The following is a 25,336-nucleotide window of genomic DNA, read 5'->3' as shown; positions in this document are numbered from 1 at the left end:
TATAATTTTTTTAAGTTTTATAAAAAAAAATATTATTATTTATACATATATATTTAAACTCATCATAGATACCAGGACCAAAATTTGTTTAAACGCCAGACGCGCGTTTCGTCTTCAAAAGACTCATCAGTGACGCTCTAATCCAAAAAAGTTAAAAAGGCCAAAAAAGTACGAAGTAACAGACATTTTATATTCTTTTTACATTTTAAAAAAATATTATTATTTTTACATATATATAAATCACAAATTTTGTAAAATAAAATTATATTTTGTAATTCTTTTTTAACACAGACACACATTTATTTGTTTTAATGGGTATTTTCAACACCCAACACAGTTGCATGAATATTCATATCAGAAATAAATCACAGAAAACACACACACAAGCTTATCATATTTTGCATCATACTTTTTTTTGTATTTGTATTTATATAACATTTTTTTTTTACACAAACAGTTGCGAAAATAACTATACTCGTCACATATTGTGTTTTTTCCCCATTATATTTAACACCTACACAATTGCATGAATAATCATACTCAAAACAAATTAAAAAATTAAACACATATACAATTTTTTTATATTTTATATATTTTTTTAATTTGTTTGTTTGTTTTTTTAATAACTCACACATTTTCTATTAACACACATTTTATTTCTTTTTTTTCTATACTTTATCATTTTTTATTTTTTTTTATATTTTCTTAATTTTTTAATAACACACATTTTCCTATTTTTTTCATTTTTTAAATTTTTTTATTTTTTTTTATTAACTTACATATTTATATATTTTTTTATATTTTATATTTTTTGGAACTTTTGTTTGGTTTTTTTTTAACACACATTTTTATTCTTTTTTTCATATTTTATCTTTTTGTATTTTTTGTTTGTTTTTTTATCAACACACATTTTATATTTTTTTCATATTTTATCATTTTTTTATTTTTTGTTTCTTTTTTTAATAACACACATTTTATATTTTTCTATAATTTTTTTTTTTATCAACTGACATTTTATATTTTTTTTATATTTTATATTTTTTTATATTTTCTATGTTTTTTTTATAACACACATTTTAATTCTTTTTTTTTTATTTTATATTTTTTTTATTTTTTTTCATATTTTATCATTTTTGTATTTTTTTGTTTGTTTTTTTAATAACACATTTTATATTTTTTTATATTTTATATTTTTGTACATTTTTCTTTGGTTTTTTATAACACACATTTTATTCCTTTTTTTTTTGTATTTTATATTTTTGTATTTTTTTTTCATATTTTTTTTTTTTTTTTTTTTTTTTTTGTAATAACACACATTTCATATTTTTTTTTGTATTTTTTTACATTTTTGTTTGTTTTTTCATAACACACATTTTAATATACTTTTATTTTTTTTTCATATTTTCATATTTTAATTTTTTTTTTCATATTTTATAATTTATAATTTTTTTAATTTTCTTTTATATAACATACACACACACAGATACATTTGTTTAAATACTCAATCATAATTGAAAGAAACAAGAGTGTACGTTTAATCGTGATAAGTATACCTCCACTTGTGGAAATAAGTACCGGAAAAAATAGTTATCAAAGGTAGAAGGTGTCTGTAAGATAAATAAAATAAATGGAGAATGTGTTAATGGGACCAGGATGATATATAAGTTATATAGAAGAATAGAATTTTACAGAATAAACGTTAACTATTAAAAAATAAAGATATACTTCCCTAAAAATCAAATAGTATACAGAAAATAAAAATAAGAAACCCCATGCTAGACCCTTATGGTGACAATATAAAACACATACAATATCAATTTTTTTTTAAATTTCAGATTATTTATTTTTTTAAGGTCACATCTTTTATATTTTTTTTTTGTATTTTGTTTTTGTTTTTGTTTTTTTTTTATTTATATTTTAAATGCATTATATTTTTTATACAAGCAATCTCCGAAAATCATAATCAGTTAAATACGCAGCAATGGAACATGCCCACGAAAGATCTGGATCCTGAGTCTTTACTTTTTCCTGCAAAATTGAAAATAAACATAAAGATGTGTCTTAAAATTCAAGGAATTCAAGAAAAAGTGCACAATTCGAAACTGAGGATGCTGTTAGAACAAAGTTAATACTCATTATATTTTTCATCATTATTTATCTTCAAAAATTATTGATAAAACAGTTGTAGAAAATGTCGAAATAATCAAAGTCTTAAAGTTGGTAATGGCCTGGACTGCTTTGACATGACCAAGTTCAATTGACCTCATTATATAACGTGTTTTGTATGGCATATTTATGTGTAGCTAATATGTTTTCCCGTTAAACGCTAAGTAGTGGTTAAAATGCACATTCTGGACGATAACATGTTTCTGCGATTTGAATATGAACTGCAATCTATATGATGATAGATTGGTCTGCAGTTTACCAATGTATTGAATTTAAATACATATTATACCAATCATAACACCCGGCATTATAAGCAAGCACGCCCCAATATATTGCCATAGAGCTGTGGTATGATTTCCAACTTGATTGATACTTGTTCTTGAGCGTCTTTAACGGCATTGTAAAAACTGACCTGACGTCTCATTTAAAATACTGACCTTCATTTTATTCGTGACATAGTGACTCGAAGGCGATTAAATTCCGCAACACCTTAGACACTCATCTCATTGAGGGTTCTGATCCCGGATCCCGCTTTTTTTTGGACAGATTCCCGTGTCCCGCATTCACTATGTACTTTTAATTTTTTTTTGTATTTTTTTTTGGTAATTTCCCGGGTCCCGCGAAATAGACTTCATTTCCCGTTTTCACGGCACAAACATTTGACTTTCAAGCGTCATGCTTACAAAAAATCGGCAATCCCGCGTCACGCTTAGACCCCAATGAGACCCACCTCATCGAGACTGAGAATTATCGTGTGTTGAGCATGCGCATTTATCAAGTCATTTCTCTTATTCAAAATAAACTTTACAAAAATATTATATTTTTTACCCTGTCTGACATTCTGTTTTAACTTTTTCTCTTTTTTGTAAGACGTAGACTTCTGAAACGAAATATCTCACAAATATACAATAAATCTTCAATAACTATGCATTTTAAGGGATTTTACAGTATAGAGAATAGAGAATACAAAATACAGCAAAACGGTCGAATAATTTCATAACAGGGAATATTTGGGTTTTAAAGATTAAAAATGCAGAATAATTTGCAAAATAAATATAGAAAGAGAAAGCGGTATAGACAAATTATAAATACAGACCGTGATGAAGACCCTCTTTAGGATAAAAGGTCACATCTTCCTTCAAACGGTAAATTAAACCATATAGTAGAACTATTGTCGGGTGAAATACCTTCATCTTGAAAGGTGATCAAATCTATGGATTCCGCCATCGTAATCAGCGACGATGTAATATGGCGTTATTCAATTGTGACGTTATGAGAAAGATCTGCCATAGATAATGAATCTGCCATATATTTGGAACTCGCCATAAATTGGCGCCAACTTTCGGAAAAAAAATATCCTACCTTTCGAAAAAAATAAAATACCATATCTTAGAGAAAAATAAAATACCATTTCTTTGTGAAGAATAAAGTCGCATACATTCTGGAAGAATACAATATCCTACCTTTCGGAAAAAAACAATAGCATTCCTTTCGGAGAAAAAAAATATCCTATCTTTCGAAAGAATATAATACCTTACCTTTCGGAAAAAATAAAGTACCCTACCTTTCGGAAGAATAAAATACCATAGTACCTTTCGAAAGATAAAGTACCCTAGTACATTCAGTAAGAATAATGTAGCTAAACTTTAGGGAGAATTAATACCACACCTTATACGGAAGAATACAATACCATACATTTCAGAAGAAAAAAGTTCCCTACCTTTCTTAGGAACCCAGTCATTCTTACAAACAATCCAACTTTTCTATTTTGTTCTTGCACTGTAAAAGTAATACAATATAATTATTTGATAAAGCATTAGGCCTAGGGTCTATCTGTGTTACTAATATTAACACATTAAAAGGGTGTACCTTAAATGTAATGCCTTTATTCATTAATTTTTCATTTCATAGAGAATTTTTCTATTTTCTTTATTTATTCTGTCCGTTTTTCTGTATTAATTATAGTGTAGCAACCCAATGCCATTATTATATACTCTTTTTTTCCCTTTTTTATGGCTTTGTTAATTGTTATTTGGCACATTTTTACCATTATTCTTGTTGCACAGTCATATAATTATGAGGTCTACTGCAGTACAATGCTAAGTTGTTCTTAAGAAGGTCTATCCTAGTTTACAGAATCGATAAAAAAAAAAAACGTGCAGAATAAATACGATAAAATAAAATAAAAATGGGGGCCTATTCTGAACCCTCATCCAATTGTTTTTCGTTTATTTTTTTACATAAATAAGGCCGTTAGTTTTCTCGTTTGAATTGTTTAACATTGTTTTATCGGGGACTTTTATAGCTGACTATATATGCGGTATGGGCTTTGTTCAATATTGAAGGCAGTACAGTACGGTGACCTATAGTTGTTAATGTCTGTGTCATTTGGTCTTTTGTCTCATTGGCAATCATACCACATCTTCCTTTTTATTACTCCCTAATTTTCTGAAGTTTCGCTCTTCATTTCCCTCTGTTTTAACACAAATTTCGCAGAATGAGTTTGAATCAAATTTATTCGTTCAGAGTATATTCACTTGTGTTAAAATGTCTTTTGATTGAGTGAAGCCATTTAAATTGATAATTCATACTGTGTCTTTCTATGTTGTGGTGTTACACTAGTATATTGTTTTAGATAAGGATGAAGGCTTGGACGTATAAAATACCTGTTCTTAGTCAAGAATCTGATGTTCAGTAGTTGTCGTTTGTTGATGTGGTTCATTAGTGTTTCTTGTTTCTCGTTTTTATATATATATATATTAGACCGTTGGTTATTCCGTTTAAATCATAATGGTTTTACACTAGTCATTTTGGGACTCTATAGCTTGCTGTTGAAGCCCGTACTTTTCGCATATTCTTGTAGCTATATATATAGGGAGTCCATATGCATAAAGTGAGATCCGGTAGTTTAGAACTAGTCAGAAAGGAGACTAGCAGTATTCAACAGTGAAATCTCTCTAGAAAAATAAAGAATTGACTGCGTAGTGATTTTCACGGAAGAAATGAGAAGACAATGAAAGTACTTCATAGCGTAGGGTCGGGATTGGGTTCAGACAATTGAGAAGAATGGACCTTGGACAAAAAAAATAAGGAATAAAGAAAAATTAGAAAGAAAGGAATAAAGAATAATGGGGTGTCAAACTATAAAGAAAAGAGAATACAATGTATAAGACAAATAAATTTAAGAATATCCAGGTCGTATAAGGTTAGATGGACAATATCAAGGTCGTATAAGGTCAGATGGACAAAGTGGCAAAATATTTAGTAATCAAGATTAGAAAAGTTAGAAAAGACATGGGCAATCTAAAGATGCCTCTCCCCAGAAAGATACATGGGCAACCTAAAGAAGGCTTTCCCCAGAAAAGACATGGGCAATCTAAAGAAGGCTTTCCCCAGAAAAGACATGGGCAATCTAAAGAAGGCTTTCCCCAGAAAAGACATGGACAATCTAAAGAAGGCTTTCCCCAGAAAAGACATGGGCAATCTAAAGAAGGCTTTCCCCAGAAAAGACATGGGCAATCTAAAGAAGGCTTTCCCCAGAGAAGACATGGGCAATCTAAAGAAAGGCTTTCCCCAGAAATGACATGGGCAATCTAAAAAAGGCTTTCCCCCAGAAAGAGACTGATAAACGGATCAACTTGATGATGCCGATTGTGAGATGTCGGAGCAATAAGGATCAAGTCATAAAATAAACAAAAGAGAACAGAGTAGAAAAAAGGATAATCAGTACAAAATAAAACCAACAACTATAAATATTTACCCTCTATTAATTCTTTCTTCTCTGGTTCTGGTTCTTCCTTTTCGATTTTAATACTATTATTACCTGTCTCTGTATCCTCTGTATCCTTGGTTTGGAATCTTTTTTCGAATTCTGTCTTTATAATTTCTATTTTCGAAGAGAAACATGTATAACATTTTTCTGCAGTCAGAGCAGAATTATCCAATTATTGTCTAGAAGTAACGAAAACATTATATATTTATATATATATGTGCATCCGATTTCACCTACAGAGATACACAAGCCTGATGAAGCTAACTTTTTCTTTAACCTAAAATTCATCAGGCCAATAACCCAGGAAGACCTATAGTTTCAGTAAACGGTCATCCGACGGAAAAAATATCGGAAATTCGTTGACTTCCCCCTTCATCAACATGTTGAAGACTTACCATCTCACATTAAAGATACAACCGATTGTCTTAGGAAAATGCAGGCCTTAACTCCACTTCCCTCCGACACCACAATTTTTTCTATGGATATGACCTCTCTTTACACAAATATTCCACATGCAGAAAGCATTGATGCATGTAAAGAAGTTTGGAACTCCAGACCAGTGAAATATCCACCTACTGAATGCCTGGTCAAAATTCTCACGCTGGCACCAAAAAAAAAACCAACTTCACTTTTGATGGAGATCATTATTTACAAGTTAATGGAACTGCTATGGGTACCAAAATAGCTCTGTCTTATGCCAACATATCTATGTACAAATTAGAAAAAAAAACTAAAATTTCTTTGAGTCTTCTATCGAACGACCGCTTTACTGGTTTATATTTATAGATGATGCTGATATGAAATGGAATAAAAGTGACGACGATTAAGATACATTCATCACTCATGTCAACAACATACATCCTAATATTACATTTACTCATGAGAAATCTTAATCCCAAATCGCCTTCCTCGAAACTTCCAGCTCACTCACAGATGGCATCATAGCCACAGATTAAATTGTAAACCTTCTGACACTGATGAATATCTGTCCCCTAAAAGTTGCCATCCTGCTCATCTTGCTAAGACCATCCCATTAAAGTCATGCAATAAAATTCAAGCGAATACGTTTCAACACAGAAACAACCAAAAAAAAACAGCTACGTCAACTTAAAACCAGAGGGAAGAAAGAGTACAAACACAGAAATATCAAAGAAGGTTATCAGAAAGCGGAACCAATTCCTTGGAGTAAACTTTTAGAATACAAAGTTAAAAATAAAAATAAAAGGACTCCATGTGATCTTACTTTAATGCCACCCATCTCTTGAAAACAGCTTTGGTGTCATTTCGTATTTGGCAAATAAAATTCTCATAATTGACATCAGCACTGCTGTCAATTGTGAGTAGGTACTTATGAGGGGGATAGGAGGGGTTCTGATCCCGAAATCCCGGACTTAAAAAAACGAAATCCCGAGGTCCCGAATTTGAATAAAGTAAATACCGAAGTCCCGAAATCCGAAAAAAAGGATTCCCGGATCACGAAAGGGTCAATCCCGAAATCCCGAGCTTTAAGGTAGCAATACACAGTTAGAAGTTTAGTTTCGCATTATGGCCCTGTGAATTTTTTAAATATGAAAGTTTTTGTACAATAAAATTGATTTCTAGATAATTGAAGAATAATATAGCCTTCTTAGTGGGTTTATATGAACATTTAGATTGATTTAAACATGTTGTATAGGCCAATTCAATGATTGACAGTCCGTATTTTCCTATCCGTACCGTTCATAGGTCCATAAATTTTTGTAGTGTTTATCAACAAAGATTTTGCGCTCGATCTTTTCAATTCAATTTTATGGAAAAACGAGCAGGAAGACATATGATTTTTTTTTGGACCAATTGATAGATATTAACCTATGGATTCAGGAAAGGTATCACTGTAATTCATTGAAATTTTCCTTTAGACCAAATTTTGGAGACTTTTGTGACATGGTATCTAAGAAATGCAGATTGTTGCCATGGTTACACCCAAAAGGGATTATATTTCACCCTTATGACCATTAGAAATCAAATCTATGGAAGATTCTCTTTCTACAAACATATACATGCATAACACACATATAAAGCCTTCTTTGTTAGACAGGAGGGGAAAGAGGGTGTTTAAAAATTATGAGTGTCAATTTTAAGTTTTTTTCCTAACTGTGTATTGCTACCTTAAAAGACCCGATCCCGGAGTCCTGATAAAGGTCCTATCCCCCCTCACTTATGACGATCACTTAGACACTCGATGAACGTTTTAATAATGTGCAGGGATACAGGTAATTCCCTCGGTCTTGTATTTGACGTCATAAAGGCGCGCATAATTGACGATTTTATCCGGTGACGGATGAACTCGAAAGTGGTCTATTGTTTTACATTGTCAAATCGGGGTCTTTTATAGCTGACTATGCGGTATTGGCTTTGGTCATTGTTGAAGGCAGTACGGTGAACTATAGTTGTTAATTGCTGTGTCATTTTGGTCACTGGTGAAGAGTTGTCTCATTGACAATCATATCACATCTTCTTTTTATATACAAGTCTTAACATATACCGAAACATTCGATTATATAAATCTTCTTACCAATTTGATGGTGATCTTGATGTTAACCTACTAGGTAGAATTATAAATGATGCAAACAGCACATAATTTTAAACACGTACGTAAAATTCACAGTCTTACAGTTGGAAAGCAGGTCACGGTTTGACCCCAAGTTAATCAGCAACAATAGAGTCACGTGACCGTGAAAATTCAGTAAAAAACGGACGAGACAAACCTCATATTAACTCACTAAATACAATTGTCGTAATAAAAACCTATTGACCTAAATAATCTTGAGTATCCATAGTTTATTCTCGTCAAAGTTCACGCATCAAATCAAAGTCCTTTATTCTTTATTTTATCTGCAAACTTGGAGTTTGGGTGAAAATTGTCAAGTCTCCTGATCGAAAAATCTAAATATCTACGAGGAAACTAAAATTTTTATGCAATTATTTTATAACAATTGTTCTGATTGGATGACAGCAAGCGTAAAATTGTCTATCTCCTTGTCTGTAACTAGGGAAGCCGACATTTTGAATTTCGGAATGTATTGACATGCTATTTCTACAATTATAAACAAAAACACTCACTTGTTGCGCCTAAAAATCTCCTTTTTATCAAATGTTAAAATTTTATTACGACAATTGTATTTAGTGAGTTTAAATGCCCACATTTTGAAGCGGCACAGAAGCCATAAAACGCCCGGTGTTTATGTTTGACGCCGGAAGCATAACTATGACGTCACCTAGTGTAGGGACCAAAGAAGATAAAATTTTTCCCGGAATTTTCTTTAATGAAGATTTTACACTGAAATAATGATTGAAATTTAATATAATGAACTTGTTTTGCATTAGAATAGAGATAACTGTATTGTGTTTGAAGCTTTGCGGACGTCCATCGCTAGTTTTACTGTCGCAAATACCCGTTTACCTGTCTCCGCTCCGCGTCGCCAGGTAAACTAAATTTGCGACAGTAAAACTACCGATGGACGTCCTTAAAGCTTCAAATACAATACAGTTATCTCTTAAATGATGGGCTGAATTTAAATTTAATAAAGCATCTCATTAAGACAAACACTCGATATAAATATCTCGGCAATAGAATGTTGGATACGCAAACGTCAAATTGATTTCAAAACGAAGCGGTGGATTTTATGCCGATTTGTGCGAGTGATTATCTCCACCAGTCAACGTAATTTCAACGTATTAATATCAAATTCAAAAATGTAAAGAAAACACTTTGCAATAGTATAAATAAACAATTAACAACAAAGGAAAAGTTTATATCCAATAAAAAGAGCGAAATAATATAGTGAGTAAATTTAATGCAAGAGTTTATACTAATGAAAATCTAGTTTGAACCAGTGTGATTACTGAGGTGTAAAATATAAATTTCACTGTTTTGCTAATTAAATAATTTAAATCTTAAATTAAACCATAAAAAAAACCCAGGAAAATGCATAAAAATTAAGAAAGGAGTTTACTCTACAAAAATTAGAAAGAAAATAAACGAAACTCGATGTATAACTATGTTATGATAATATAATGAAGAGATACTTCCCTATTTTTCAGAGAAGGACTAAATGTAAAAAATTAAAAGACAAAATATAAGTAAAAAAAAAAAAAAAAAAAAAAAACAATTCAGAAATGTTGATAATGACACCTACATGTAAATAAAAAACTAGCTATATTGAAAGAAATTTTTATATGTGGGATCATTCCTAGCAGAATTTTTTTAAACACTTCTGATAATATTTAATGCAATAAAACATGATAGTTTTTTACAATTTGAATAATCTTTCTGAAAATTGATATAATTATTAAATAAATAGTACTGACCATATTTATTTTATATTCTATAAAGTGTGACCAAGAGTCACAACAAATTTCTTCAAATCAAGAGAGCCTTTAAACTCAAGCCTATGTTTCTTAGTAAAATACAGAAAAGGGATTTATAAGTTTTATACCAAAAATATTGACAGAAATTCCTTTTCTGTATTTTACTAAGAAACATAGGCTTGAGTTAAATTATAAGTGAAAGTGACACAATTTTGAATTTCAATAATTTGTCAGATCTGTCAGAATTTTCCAAGACGTTTAGTTTCAAACGCAATAAAGAAGATCTTTGTTTGTTGTTTCACTTTTCCAATGTGTAAAGTTTTACTATGCACATGACCCTGACACATATTTTGTTATAAACGTTACATGACGTATGTTGAAAAAAGAAAACAATGTCACCGTCAATTTATGTAGGGGATCACTAGGGGTTTTAGTTACTTTAAAATACAAGTATCGCATGGAATTGTGAAAATCCACAACTTTTAATCAAAATTTCATTCGTGTCTTTAATAAAATCAGTATTTTAGAGCACTCTGAAACAGGTACAATGAAAAGAAGCTAACGTGACGGAACCCAAATTGCACCTATTTTGACAGTTTTTTCACCTACGTTTTTTTATGATCAAGAAAAAAATATCCAAACTGCGTTTATTTTGAAGCCCTATCCTTCTTTATTGTATAGGTACACCAATTTATTTTTTAATCCATATTGAGTCATAAAAAAAATTGGGTTTGAATCAACCTCCAAACCTTCCATGATTCTGTAATGAGGAGTACCCAAATTGCATCCATGCTTAAATTCACATCGTCAAAAGTCTAATAACCGAGCTTTTGTTTAATTTCTTCAAATATTTTGAACAATTGGATATTAGTCCATGCTCACTTTTCATATTTTTCGAAATGTATACTTATAACATATTTTATCATATACTTAGACTAAATAACATATGATTCTTACTGTATGATAATAGCATTAAATTAAACGTAAATTCCATATTTTTCGAATGGGTGCTTATCGGGCTGATATGAAAAGTTTATCACATGCTTCGATTGTTATCACATGCCTTTCCGTAACGTTATCGCATGACATTCCGGTGATACTCGGCAAATTCCAGAAAATACACCTCAATGCTACGTTTTCAGTTGAAAACATTACCAAGTAATGTGCAAAACAATTATTTAGATACTGGAAAGTATAGTTTGTAAAATAATTTTAAAAAAAACACAAAAAAAACAAACAAACAAATTAATAAATAAATGCTTTTTTAAAAGTTTCAAACACAATTTAGAAAATTACTTTAAAAAATTGACTTTTCGAAACAGTGTTCATTATGAATATTGTTGAATTACTTTTTTTTGTCGGTTCGTACATATTTAGATATTTTTCTCTTCCGTTTGGGTATAGTGTATACGATAGAAAGATTTAACATCGAATGTACTAAATTTGGGGTCCGACATCCGTAAACTTTTCACTCTTTGAAGTTCTATTTAAGAACCACCTAAAAGAATTAATATATGAATCTGTTATTTTTCTCCATTGTTGAAGCATATGATAAAAAGATCATAACATGTCATTTTTCATATCGCATGTATTATCAGCCCTCGGTCAATATCAGCCCTCGAGCCATGCGGCTCTTGGGCTGATATTGAACCTAGGGCTGATAATACATGCGATATGAAAAATGCCATGTAATAATCTGATAGTATTTGCTAATTTAAAAAAGATGACGTTTTGATGACGTCGCATGGTGACGTTTTCGTACATTTTGCTTTTTCAGTAAACACTTCCATCTGTTGATAAATACTGTGAACGTTTTGTGTAAATCTAAATATGTTTACCTATGTTGAAAGACGTGCATAGTATCAAATCATAAGAATACAAATTGTTTAGTCTCTAGGAAATCTTGTAAGAATACCATTGCTATTTTTTCTAAATAGGTGCAATTTGGGTACTCGGTGCAATTTGGGTACCCTTACGTTAAACTTCACTGTTTTGAAGTAGAAACGTAGCTAAAACCAGATACAAATTGACATGGCTGGTGGTCACCAAAATTGATGAATACAAGTAAAAAATGATGGCTTCAAAATGGTGTAGAAATTTGAAATAGGTTTCCCGGTTTTATTTAAGGTTATAACCGTTCTTTTCTGTATTTGGATACGCAAACGTCAAATTAGGAAAAATCGATTTTTTTGGCGAACGATGGCTATTTTTTTCAGAACGGACAGGATAAAGGAATAGCAATAAAAAGCTATTGTTTGTAATGTTTGTATGTCTTAAAGAAATTATATTGATCACAAAACCTACAAATTTAAAAATTTAATTATAATAAAAGCATGACAAGTTGAAGAAAATACTTTAAACGTCAATCTTTTGGCCGATTGATTTGGCGGACTTTTTGACGTTACGGACGACTGTAGCGCCACCTAATTAATTCCCCCTGCTATTGTTGCCGATAGAGCTTGCCGACAACGGCCGTATCGAAGGACTTGCTTCCCAACTGCTTACCTGTATATAAAGTGTTTAAACTTAACTTGAGCACCCCACCACACTTTGTAGATATTTGATAAACCTAAAAAGTATTAAACCCATATATCCTATGACGTCACCGTTTATGCTCCGATATATATTAACGGAGGAAAATACCTTTATAGAACAGAACTTGATCATCTTGGTCTGAAGGACAAAACAATGCCATTTGGTAGTTATCCCAATGGCAAGTATCTTCATTTTTGTCGTCGGCTTGATCTTTGACCTCTTTCGTTTCCGCTGGATTTTGACCTGGAGTGTGAAACACGAAATTTTCATTATTTAGGGGTCATGGCTTTCGTCAGTTATGTTATTAATTATAGTAATGATGCCCGGCAAATAATTATATATCTATAGTGATTCTATTCAAATGAATCTTTAAAAACTTAACTTTGTTGCAGAACTTACAGAAACCAATTCTGGTAATAGACATAGTCAGGACAATTAATATTAGTTAAAAAACAATATAAACTAAAAATATTGATAGCTTATCCTTTTCATGACATTTGATTTGTTTAAATGGAAAAAAAAGTCTGACTCTGGCTCTTACTTCATATTTGCATTGGTATTATTTGGGTCTCAAATCGAAAGAAAATAAACATAGAACCTGCTTAAATTGGGTAAATGTAGTAATACGGAAGCGTATTAGCGCCACACATTTGTTTTCCCTATGTTTGCGTTTGCGTTATAACTCAAACATAGGGAAAAAAGAAAAAAAAAATGTGTGGCGCTAATACGCTTCCGTAAATGACCGTTGATGAGCTATTGAAATCTTTAATATGAAAAGGAAAAAAATAGTTTTGTTGATGGTCAAAATATTTCGCCTTGTATCGTAGGAAAAAAACCAAGATGTCCGAACATCTAACACAAATTTCTGAAATTCAACTTAGTACAATCTCTTCAACTGCTTCGGTACTTTCGACTGTTCGACTTTCAAATATATTTGGCTTTGAGCGTTCCTGGTGAAGGTAAATCTAGAAAAGTGCTTCGGACGCATTTAAAAAAAATATTAAACGCGTTGTTCTCCATTTTTAAAGATACATGTTAAAAAAAAGTTATTGCTTTCCTTTCCTCGGTTCTATAAGTCTTTTATTACAGAAACTGCTAAAAGTTATTAAATAGGAACTGAAATTTTACTGAAATGATGATTAATGAATTAAATGGTAGCTAACAAATTAATGATCTACGAAAAACGATTACTTTCGACTTATTTTAACCCTTTTTTAAATTTAACTTTTAAGGTAACTCTATATGTAACTTAGACTTAAGCGTTTTCTAAGTATAAGAGCTTTTATTCATACCACTTAGGTTGTGTTGGCGTGACTCCAGGCATCTAAGATTTTACAAGGAAATACTTACGACTTAGTTTAATATTTTTTGTGCATCCACAGTGCATACACTAAGCTAAAAAATGGCGGAGTTTTCTTTATTAAATTGACTTAGGTGTTAACGAAGGAAAATCTTAACTTAAGTAGCATTGTGCGTGCGCAAAAAAAATGAACATACCACTTTATCGAAAATATTTCATTAGACATATATATATACACATGTAGAAGTTTGACGAACACTAAGAAGCTTAATACGTCTTTATTGATAGAACCTAAATAAAACGTTTATCTGATTTGAACAGAGTTATCTCCTGGTAGTGATATGTTTTCTTTACCTTCACAGAATACGTTGACTTCTGGATCACGTCGCTCTAACGATTTTCTCTCTGCTTTCCTTTGCTGGTTATAGCAACCGCTTCTTCTCCCCATTCTATTCCGTATTCAATGAAAGAAAATGTTAGGTTAGACAATAAAAAGAATATGTGTGTTTGGCCTTACAATACCTTCTCAAAATCTTGTTTTATCCTGATTTGAAAAAGTGGTCTTTTTTAAAACTTAGTTAATGAATGGCTTCTATTTATTTTGAATTTATTAATAACAAAGTATGTACACACATGTTGGCGTATGAATATACAACGTCAGATTGACGTGTCGTCATAAAAATTGACAACATTGAAAATAAAACTAATACTTTCAACCAATCAGAAGACAGTAAATATACACCAAATTTATTTATAAAGGTATGTAGACTAAAAAAACGTCTGATACTTCAATTTCGTTTAGCAGAAAGAATGACTGCCTACTCAAATTCTTTTACTGTCCTGATTAGAAGAAGTTTTTTTTAATCAAATAAACACGAAGACTGATAAACATCTGATACTTCAATTTCTTTTTTGGAAAAAAGAAGAAAATGCAGACCTACCTACCCACCGTCTCAACCTTTGGGTAGGATTTGGGCAAACGAAAATATTTTTAAGTGTGGCCCAATTACCGACTCGCGCGATCGATTCTGTTGTTACACACTTTAAAACCGATTACTACCCTGCCGGTCAAATTTTTGTCGCTCGGGGTCAAATGGTCAGCATAAAGTGCCAACCCGTGGTAAAATCAGTATAAATTCAAGCCCCATGAATAATGTCTTTTAAAATAACATATGTTTTATATACATTGTAACATAATAACTTTACATCAAAACGGACACAACTGTAATATATTACAAATTCAGCTATGTTTCTTAACATACAACAAGTTACAGTATGAAAATAACCCCCTAACATGGTAATTTTGTAGTGCATTTCCACTGTGCATTTCTTTTAGACAATAAATTCAAATTTAAAAAAATCGCACCTGCTCTAGCTCAAAAAAGATTTTTACTGTGTAGTGTAGTACTATTTTAACAGACAAATGATATCACAATTTTAGAAATTTCTACCAGCTCCAACTCAAAATATTGACAATTCTGTGATAAGGGAGCTACCATTTGATTTTTATGGGGGGGGGGGGGGGGGGGGGGGGGTCCAGCTGGTTTAGACCGAACAGAGAGAAAAATGAAAAGGCAGGACAGAGATTACAGCTAAAAATATGCAGGACAAAATTTTTCATCCTACCCCCCCCCCCCCCCCCCCCACCCCCTTACCCCCATAAAAATCAAATGGTAGATCCCGGCTAAAGGGTCTAAAGTTCAGATTAACAGCTACAGACGTATTAATTTTTGATCTTTTTTAACTGGACCGAATCACTACTTAACATAAAGATTTAGCACCCAAATTTTTTTAACATGTAATTTCATTCCTTTCTTAAATTTCGTGTATTTTAAATATCAAGAAATTAATTGGGAAAGTGTATCAAATAAAAAATGCAAGTTATTCACTGTCCACATATATTCGTGACAACGAAAACCAAAGGACGATAGTGTCCATGGACCATCTGGTAGTATTTTTAAAGTAACTAAAAAACTTACGCTTCTAGTAGCTTATAAATCAACCTTAAACATCACTGTGCGTTTCCTGAATGATTCTTTGGAATATTTAATTTGCAGGAGTGCACTAAAAGACGTTGTTATATATACCACGTGACAAGGACCAAACGATGACGCGATAACACGTGTGACGTCATTTAATAATAGATCAGTTGCTACCAAGTAATAACACAACCGAGTAATACATAGAGTGACAGTCTTTTGTATATGGAGTTTCACGTTAAAACAGGGATCCAGAATGATGACCAATCAGAAAGGAGAAAGTTCACGAAGGATTAAAATTGACACTAAATAATTATTGTCTTTTTTTAAATTGGGCCAAAAAGTTACTAATTTCACTTAGAAATTCTTGTGATAATATTATTAAGACAAATATGAAGCTACATTGGCGGATCGGGGTTTGGAACCCCCCTTTTTGGAGGGCCGATCAATGCATTTGAATGGGGACATATAGTTTTTTCAAACCTTTTCAAAATGGTTGGATCCACCCCTGACTGCTATGACCCCTTGAATAAACATTATTAGTAATTAAGGTCAATTTTGGTATTTTTTCCATAACTGTTTATAACCATAACTTTAATGATTGTTTTTCGCATAATTAACCTTGGCTGCCATCCACGATCCCCCAAAAAAATACATGATGAATTCTGTATCAAAATTGGATCGGTTACAAAAGATTTAAGACTGTATAGGCGGTGGCCAAGGTCTTCCTAAAGCTTTAAGGATCTTTAAGGTCTGAAAATTGAATAAAATCATAATATTTTGACAAAATGTTCAACATGGACCTACTTTGGAGAATATTATGTACTTTTAGGAAAAGAACTGATTGATTTAGCATTAACGCTTTTGAAAATTACCCATTTACGAACCAAATTGTGACCTTTTGGGTTTTATGATTACAGGTTTTAAAGTTACAGTTGGAAAGCTGACCCTGGTTTAGTCCCATTTCCAAAGACGACAATAGAAGCACGGGGGGGGGGGGGGTCTCAACATGGGATTTTGGGTACAGGTGTGCAGCTGGGATTTTAAAAACACCCCCCATTCATATATTGAATAATTGTGAAATCCCTACCTATACATATATTTCACAGCGAAATCATAACCCATTCATATATTTATCAGCTCAAATAGTACCTATATGCATATACAATCGGTCAATTACTACCTATTGATATATTTCCTCGGCAAAATTGCACCCCATTGATATATTTGACGGATCAAAAAAGGGACCCATTCCAGCGGCACATAACTATTTGTATATACCTTTATATAGGAAGAGACCCCCCCCCCCCCCCCCCGTGAATAGAAGTTATTGGACTACCATATTTGGGCATCTTTTTTGCCCTTTTTTCAATTGAACCAGGAACATATATTTTGATATACTGTTTTTAGACTGAAACGAGTCTGTATTAGAGTATGGAATAACAAATAACGGTAAAATGTCTTGTCGAATAATGTTAACAGTAATTGCATGATGACAGGATGCAGCTAGTCTACACGGCTTTATGACGATAAAGATCGAGTGATTTTTGACGAATCACGTTAATATTTTTTCCAAAAATAACTATAATGGTTAATTACATGAGATCTTTGACGAATCGCGATCGAAATGATTTTATTGACGAATCACGATAAAATTTTGACCGTTTTGACGCTAACAGAAAAATGACTGTTCGACGACTGACGGTAAAGTCCGGTAAAGGGCCGATTTCTTCACTCTCACACATTACGCCCATATATATTTGCTCTTTACGGTAGCTCTATTATATTTTATTCTACCATTTATAGTGTAGTGACCTCAATCAACAAATTGGAGATAATGTCACAGGAGGAAACTGGCCACAAGACATAGATTAATATATACACAATTTTAAAAAAGAATATGAAAAATGAAAGAAAAAAAAATGTTTTGTATAATAAAGTAAGATGTTCTAATTGAGTTAATATTGATGCTTTGAAATTGAAGATTTGTAAGAGTCTACTGAAGTGCAATTTACAAAGTCATCCGGTAGTTTGTTCCAGTCGGTAATAGTTCTGGGAAAATGGGATTCTTTTCTGTACTGTGTTTTGCCGGATGGAATTTGGAAGCTGTTCGAATTAGAATGTCTTGTTTGTCTTTTTTGTGGGATTAATTTATTATTTTTAGGTTTTGCAACCTTTTTGTGTTCAATTTTATAAAGCATTATAAATCTTGAGTTTTTCTTCTGTCAGAGAGGTTGCGTCATGCAAATAGTTGTAACATGTTACCAACATTGTAAAAATTATGCATGTGGCTCTTAAGGTAGGATCGATTACGGACATTAGCAAACAGACTAATTAATAAGTATGTTAAAAGCAATAATTGAGATACACTACTATGAGACAGCAATTCAACAACAAAAATAAAACAAATTTCAAAAATATCCAGTTGACTAAATTAGAAATTTAAATATTAACTTATATCATATATGTTTAATATTTTTATCGTTTAAATTATCTAAAAACAAGAATGTGTCCCCATTATACGGTTGTCCCACTCTCATTATTATTTTCTATGTTTCTTTGGACCGTGAACTTGGGGTTAAAACTCTTATTTTGGCATTAAAAAGAGAAAGATCATATCATAAGGAACATGTGTACAAAGTTTCAAGTTGATTGGACTTAAACTTCATCAAAAAGTACCTTGACCAAAAACTTGAAGCGGGACGAACGGACGTACGGACGCACGGTTCAACGAACAGACCGTCAAACAGACGGACGAACGGACATACAGACCAGAAAACATAATGTCCCTCTACTATAGTAGATGGCGCATACAGATAGTAGAGGGGGCATACAAGTTGATAAATTTAACCCAAAACGGACACGACTGCAATATATCATATTCAGCTACATTTTTAACATACAAGTTAGAATAAATTAACCTGGTAATAAACATTTTCCTTTACCATGTTACTGATTGAATATTTTTAAAAATTAAAATATACAAACCTTACGCTTCTTGGATTAACTGATAAATTACTTGATTTGCTGGATGATTCTTTGGATTCTTTCAATTTGCAGGAGTAAACAAAAAGAGTAGTTGCAAAAACGATGGCGATTTTGCAACGACGTTGCTACCACGTGACTAGGAACAATCGGTCATACGTGATGTAATAATCGATCAGTTGCTAAAGTAGATCCCTTTGTTTAACCTATTTTTAATTTACTTTACATTATGTTTGAAAACTATATTGTAATTATTCTGCTCATTTTGGGCGCCGTGATCGGCCAAAAAAATATTTGTTTGTTTGTTGTTTTCTTTGCTACCAAGTTATAACACTGATTGTATATAGTGTCTTTTTTCAACTTCCGAAGCATGGTTGTCGGCTCTCCGGACAACCCCGAAGTCCTGCTGTTGAGTTTATGAGCTTCGGTCCTTGCTTGGAAGTTGTGTCTTTCGTATTGAGTTTGCGCTTTTTCATAGGACATTTGCGCTTTATTTTTTGGACATTTGCGCTTCAAATCAACAGGCTCCGTCATCACAGCAAGCCTACACCACCTGAACAAGAGTCAAGTAAAAAATTCGCAATGTCTTCTCCAGGTTCCTCACCCGTTCATATTGACCATAACGCTATTCATCATGCTTCTGTCCCTGCAGGCCTAAGCTCTCTGCAATACCAGCCAACGACTGAAACTACATCTGAAACTTTACCGCAGCCAATTACATGCACTTTAGCCCAGTCAGATATCATTCAAATAGCCTTGCAATTAAAAGAAATGATACATTGTGAGATCGACTACACTATCAAAGCCACAATAGACCAGTACAAATTTGAAATCGAGAGGCTTAACAAAGAAAACCAATCGCTGCGTGATGACATGGATGCGTTAGAACAATATAGTCGACGGGACCTAATCCGTATCAACGGCATTCCAGACGGTGGAATAGATGAATCTTCCCATCAAACAAACGAGTTAGTGAAAGAACTTATCCAAACCATCGATGAAAATCTAACACCCGAAGACATCATTCGATCTCATAGAATTGGTAAACCACGCACAAGGGAAGGCAATGAAGACGGTCGAGTTAGCAACAAGTTTCAGCCTCCTAGACAAATAATTGTCAAGATTAAGGATCATAATGTTAAAAAGAGGATCCTTAGATGCAGAAAATTTCTAAAAGGTAAAACACAATACAAGTATGTCAGAATTAATGAGGACCTGACTAAGCCGAGGAACGCCATTGCATACAAAGCCAGACAGCTCAGTATTGAGCGTCATCTAAGAGACACGTGGACAGTTGATGGGAAAATTTATGTAAAGGACAATCAAATGCAAGTCCATGTTGTCAACACAATGCCAGCGTTCCTACGTTTTGTATCGATATACTGCTGTCCTGGTTCCATGGACTTCCTTGATAGGCTAGACTACAACAACAAACTAAACAGACGCGAGTACACACCACCACAACTCATAACATATGCGGAAGCACAAGCGAAGGAATTAGCAGAGAGAGCATCTTCAAATACATCAGCTGAAAACACGAGTGTCAAAATGTCATGATTTAACTTTGAATAAAACTGCATATATATATATATTGACAATATGTTTATTTGTTTTTTTTTTGTATATATTACTACATTTTTTTTAGACTTCTAACAGTCTTGTTTCAGAATCTCGCAAAAACAACTGTATTCTGACTAAATATAGTGATGTCATATAGTCTGCAATTGACTTTTGCTTCTTTTTTTTGTTTGTTTCTCTTGTTTATGTATTTTTTTAAATTTTACTACAATTATATGCTACACAATTTCTTGTACATAATACATCTAATTTGTAATTCATCCGCATTCCTGTAAATTACACGAGAATACTTACCTTGATCGCTGATTTGTCACGTGACAAATTTTAACGTATTGATTTTCAAAACACAACCTCGCATAGTAAAATTAATTACTCATGCGTGAAAATGGTAAAACTAACGGTTGTTTTTACATGATGTTAAATTCCATGGTAAGGAAATTTTCATGGCTAACTTCAAACTAATAAAACTAGATCTTAATTTCAATTTGTAAATTTTATCTTATACACGCAAACCTTAACAACATGCATGTAGTGAATTGCACTGCTTAAAACGTGTATGCTTACTATAAATTTTAAATTGTATAGACATACCTTGTCAATTCAGCGATCAAATAATCAATTAGGCAATCAAATTAAATCGAGATGATTTGACACGGCTGGTATTAACAGTTGTACTGAATTACTACGTATAGATAAAGTTGTACCATTCACCAATCATTTATACATGTGTATATACTCATTCCTCCAAACTACTTGTTAAATCCATGCACATGTGCATACTTTTTCTTTTGCTTCAGGCATACAACACATTGTTATTCAATTTTAGTTCTAACATTTTTTTCATATTTTTCACTTTAACTTTTTTCACAAAACAGATGAAATGCTATGGTTTATTAAACTTTGTATATGGCCGCTCTCAGTTTGACCAGTTTCAGCCAGATGTAACATAACTCATGGGGGTAGGAATCGAGTTATATCGTATGAGAGTTGGCCAATACTCACCAGGCAAAAACATCAAACAAAGACTAAATTATATTGATTTTATCTGTATCAACTTATTTCTCACTTGTAAAAGTGTCTCACAGGCACTGGTGTTATCAATTTTAATTTTCACGTTGTCGCATCAACTAGGCGTATGCCTAATACCTTCAGAGATGAAACATGTAGACTCAAATGTACAAAAAACAAGTGTAAATGTTAATCTTAGACTATTTATTATTTTATTTTTACTATTTGTTATTCAAATTTTGCTTATCCTAGCAGGAATAGAGGTAAATCCAGGTCCAAGTGACGATATCGATTCTTCTCAAAGTTCCATTAACTCAATTGACATGTCGGATTTCGGTGAACTTTTTTCAAAATCAGTCTCAATTCTTCACTTAAATGTACAAAGCCTAGCCCCGAAAATAGATCTGATTCAAGCTGAATATTCTGATTTCGACATTTTAGCGTTTAGTGAAACATGGTTGAACAATAATCATACCGACGAATCTATTGAAATCCTAAATTACCAGCACCCATTCCGTCGTGACAGAGGTCCACACAAGGTTGGAGGGGGGATAATTGTTTATGTAAAAAATGATATACATGTTCAACGTCGAATTGACCTCGAAAGCGAAAGCTTGGAAGCAATATGGTTAGAATTTAAATTTAAAGATAAAAAGGCTTTGCTCGGGACCTTTTATGTTCCTCCTAATAGTGGATCAGATATCTGGGAAAAAATTGAATATTCTCTTGATATGGCGTCTAATGATAATACTATTAATTACATAATGGCCACAGGCGATTTTAACGATAACCAACTAGCTCCTGTTAATTCAAAAATTACACCTTTGTTAAGCCAATTTAGTCTTACTCAAATGATAGATGAACCTACTCATTTTACTGAATCGTCGTCATCGTTGTTAGATCTTTTTATAACAAACGATACTCACATAATAAATTACAGTGGAGTCGGGCCACCTTTATTAGACCAAATACGTTTTCACTGTCCTATAATTAGTCTTTTGAACTTTCCAAAATGTCGTCAAACAACTTTTAAGCGTAAAATTTGGCTATATGATCGAGGAGACTATGACAGATATCGTAACATTTTATCTGAAAAAAAATGGGATTCCGTAATTAACTTAAATAACGTTGAACAATTTACAACCGAAATAACAAAAACTATCATAGAAGCTGCTGAAAAATGTATTCCTAATAAAATAATTACTGTTCGTAAAAATGAACCTCCATGGTTAACAAATGATGTTAAAAAAAAGATAAGGAAAAAAAATAGAATCCACAGAAAGGCTAAAAAATATAATAACCCATCGGAGTGGACAAAATTTAAGAAAATACGAAATGAAGTTACTAGTTTAATAAGAAAATCGAAGGATGATTATAACAACAATTTAATTAAAAAAATCATGAACAGTAACCCGTCCACTACTAACTGGTGGAAAACGGTTAAACAAATATCCGGATTAAAAACGAACGACGCAAGTATACCTCCTTTAATGGTTAATAACAACTTAATATTTGATGAAATCGAAAAGGCAAATGAATTTAATCGATTTTTTTCTTCCCAGTCAAATATTGATGATTCAAGTGCCGTGTTACCTGAAGAACTTCATAATATTAGTGATGATATTAGTTACATAGAACTTACTGTTACTGAAGTTGAAGATATATTGAAAATTGTTAATCCCACAAAAGCTTCTGGCCCTGACCTCATAAGTCCAAAATTGTTAAAAGAAGCATCTTCTGTTTTAAAGTATCTGTTGTGACGGAACTTAGTGTTCCCCGCCTCAACGACTCTCCAACCTATCCATTTGACCAATACCAATAAATGTTGAAATTAATGACCTTCAACCAAATAACCCTTCAGACTGACATTTGACAAATACCACTAGTGCTGCAGCATACCTTTTTGTTATTCTGGGGAAAAGCTCGGTAGTGCAAGGTTGGAATCTGCCTAACGACCTTTATAAAAGAATAAATAACAAGAACTCAGTTTTGCTGGGAGGAAAATGATGTTTTTAATTATTCTTTCTTTTCTTTTCTTTTTTGATCAAGATAATTTTACAATACATTAATTATACACAATAACAATAAATAACATGATCTCTTGACAAAATACAAGTATTCCTGTTTCGTAAATTGCAGAATTTAACTCGTGAATTTCATGGCAATTAACTATTCTATTTATATGCATTTATGCACTTCACATAAAACATCTGTTTTTAACTTATATACGATCATCCTATTTATCGTTGCGGAGTGAATAACCTCATGATTCTATTTATTATAAAGATTTTATCCAATTTCAACCAAGTGTTAATATTTTATTTAATTAATTATTAAATAAAATATCAAATTGATAAATTATATTTCTTGAATTATATAGATAAATATTCTCTTTTATTATTATTACTTATAATTATTTCTTATTTCATTTTAATCTTAAATACGTATATCTAAATTTTAAATAAATAAAACAAGCTTACCTTTATAAAAGAATAAATAACAAGAACTCAGTTTTGCTGGGAGGAAAATGATGTTAGCGCAAACCTAGTGATTCGCCTTTTTATATGTCCCAAAGAATTCCTGCATGACATCATTTTCCCCCGTTCAAAACCGAGCCTCTCTGCATGTAAGGTAATTTGGTGCCAAAACACTTGTCATCTCATAATATGCAAAATGCACTCATTTATTCATGAAAAGCATTTGAGAATATTAATTTTAATAAAACAATATTTTGTTTGCACTCCAAATTCTGATTTTTATAAAAATTAATTCAAGTTGTATTAAGTTCTAATTTTTATTTTTGTGTATGTATTCATCTTACTCCAGCTTTTTGATTGGTTATATAAATACATTCCTATATATGCTGTTATGTATTATTGAATATTCATGATGCCACACTATCTACAAGTTCTGTGAATATGGTTATAACCTTGGATGTAATATCAATGCGACATACATCTGTCCGTCGACCTACCAACTTCTAAAGCGTACTACTTAACCTTTAATCAAGATTCTTGACATCTATTTTGAGCATGATCTTGTACCTTAGCTAATGTCTGTTACTCTTATGAATCATAAATTCTTTTGATTGTAGTTTCTTTTTGTTATATTTCCTTGTGCCAATGAATTATTTGACTTTATATTCTATTTTACTTTTAACTGACTTAATAAATTTGAAACATACAATTTTTATTTTAATTAGCTCTATTTAATTTCAATTTTTAATTATTTCTAAAAGTGTCCTAAATCCTTTCATAACATCACCCCCTTGTTAAGTTTGAAATCTCCTGATTTCATTTTTTTTTTTTTTTTCAATTTGTTTTGAATATAATTTTACTCTTTGAATCTTATTAATCTTGATTAAGAGAATTTTTCCAATGAATTGTTTTAGCAATAAATGAAACACAAACACATCTATATATATGCACAAAAATATATAATGCATGCACAATAAAAAAAATTAATTTTACAAACAAGCGGTGCCGATCCTCTTCTGTGGAACAAAGTCCACCTGCGATAAAATGGAGATCTGTCTTTGGATGTACTCCAAGTCGTCGCGACAATAATTCATATGGAGATCTGTGTCTTATGTACTCCATATGTAGGGGAATAAAATATGTTTTCTCTCTCTCTTTCTCTCTATAAGTCCCCTATACAATAGTG

At 31.9% G+C, this 25,336-nt stretch overlaps 2 protein-coding genes across 2 annotated transcripts; one reads left to right on the top strand and one right to left on the bottom strand.

Moving 5' to 3' along the window:
* Window positions 1-1,473: 1,473 nt before the first annotated feature.
* LOC134692878 (uncharacterized) lies at window positions 1,474-19,241 on the bottom strand. The gene is made up of 7 exons (XM_063553494.1): window positions 19,091-19,241; window positions 14,478-14,572; window positions 12,932-13,066; window positions 5,927-6,052; window positions 3,887-3,945; window positions 2,995-3,046; window positions 1,474-2,028 (listed from the first exon to the last, which is right to left on the bottom strand). The coding sequence occupies exons 2-7, from the start codon at window positions 14,569-14,571 to the stop codon at window positions 1,964-1,966; spliced, it is 531 nt and encodes a 176-aa protein (XP_063409564.1). The 5' UTR covers window position 14,572; window positions 19,091-19,241; the 3' UTR covers window positions 1,474-1,963.
* Window positions 19,242-19,612: 371 nt separating this feature from the next.
* On the top strand, window positions 19,613-20,644 carry LOC134692594 (uncharacterized). Its single transcript, XM_063553052.1, has one exon. The coding sequence runs from the start codon at window positions 19,670-19,672 to the stop codon at window positions 20,642-20,644; it is 975 nt and encodes a 324-aa protein (XP_063409122.1). The 5' UTR covers window positions 19,613-19,669.
* The last annotated feature ends 4,692 nt before the right edge of the window (window positions 20,645-25,336 follow it).

Source organism: Mytilus trossulus, chromosome 12 (genome assembly GCF_036588685.1).
Source record: "Mytilus trossulus isolate FHL-02 chromosome 12, PNRI_Mtr1.1.1.hap1, whole genome shotgun sequence".
In the NCBI taxonomy this organism is placed as follows: domain Eukaryota; kingdom Metazoa; phylum Mollusca; class Bivalvia; order Mytilida; family Mytilidae; genus Mytilus; species Mytilus trossulus.
The sequence above is the reverse complement of the archived record's forward strand: the minus strand, read 5'-3'. Positions and strand labels throughout refer to the sequence as shown.

What these genes read in the sequence shown, in the direction of transcription:
- LOC134692878 (XM_063553494.1), bottom strand. Translation starts at nt 14,571, where the DNA reads ATGGGGAGAAGAAGCGGTTGCTATAACCAGCAAAGGAAAGCAGAGAGA. An exon ending in GAAGAAAGAATTAATAGAGG is followed by an intron (nt 3,946 to 5,926) that starts GTAAATATTTAT and finishes TTACTTTTACAG; the next exon opens with TGCAAGAACAAAATAGAAAA. An exon ending in AAAACAGAATGTCAGACAGG is followed by an intron (nt 2,029 to 2,994) that starts GTAAAAAATATA and finishes TCAATTTTGCAG; the next exon opens with GAAAAAGTAAAGACTCAGGA.
- LOC134692594 (XM_063553052.1), top strand. Translation starts at nt 19,670, where the DNA reads ATGTCTTCTCCAGGTTCCTCACCCGTTCATATTGACCATAACGCTATT.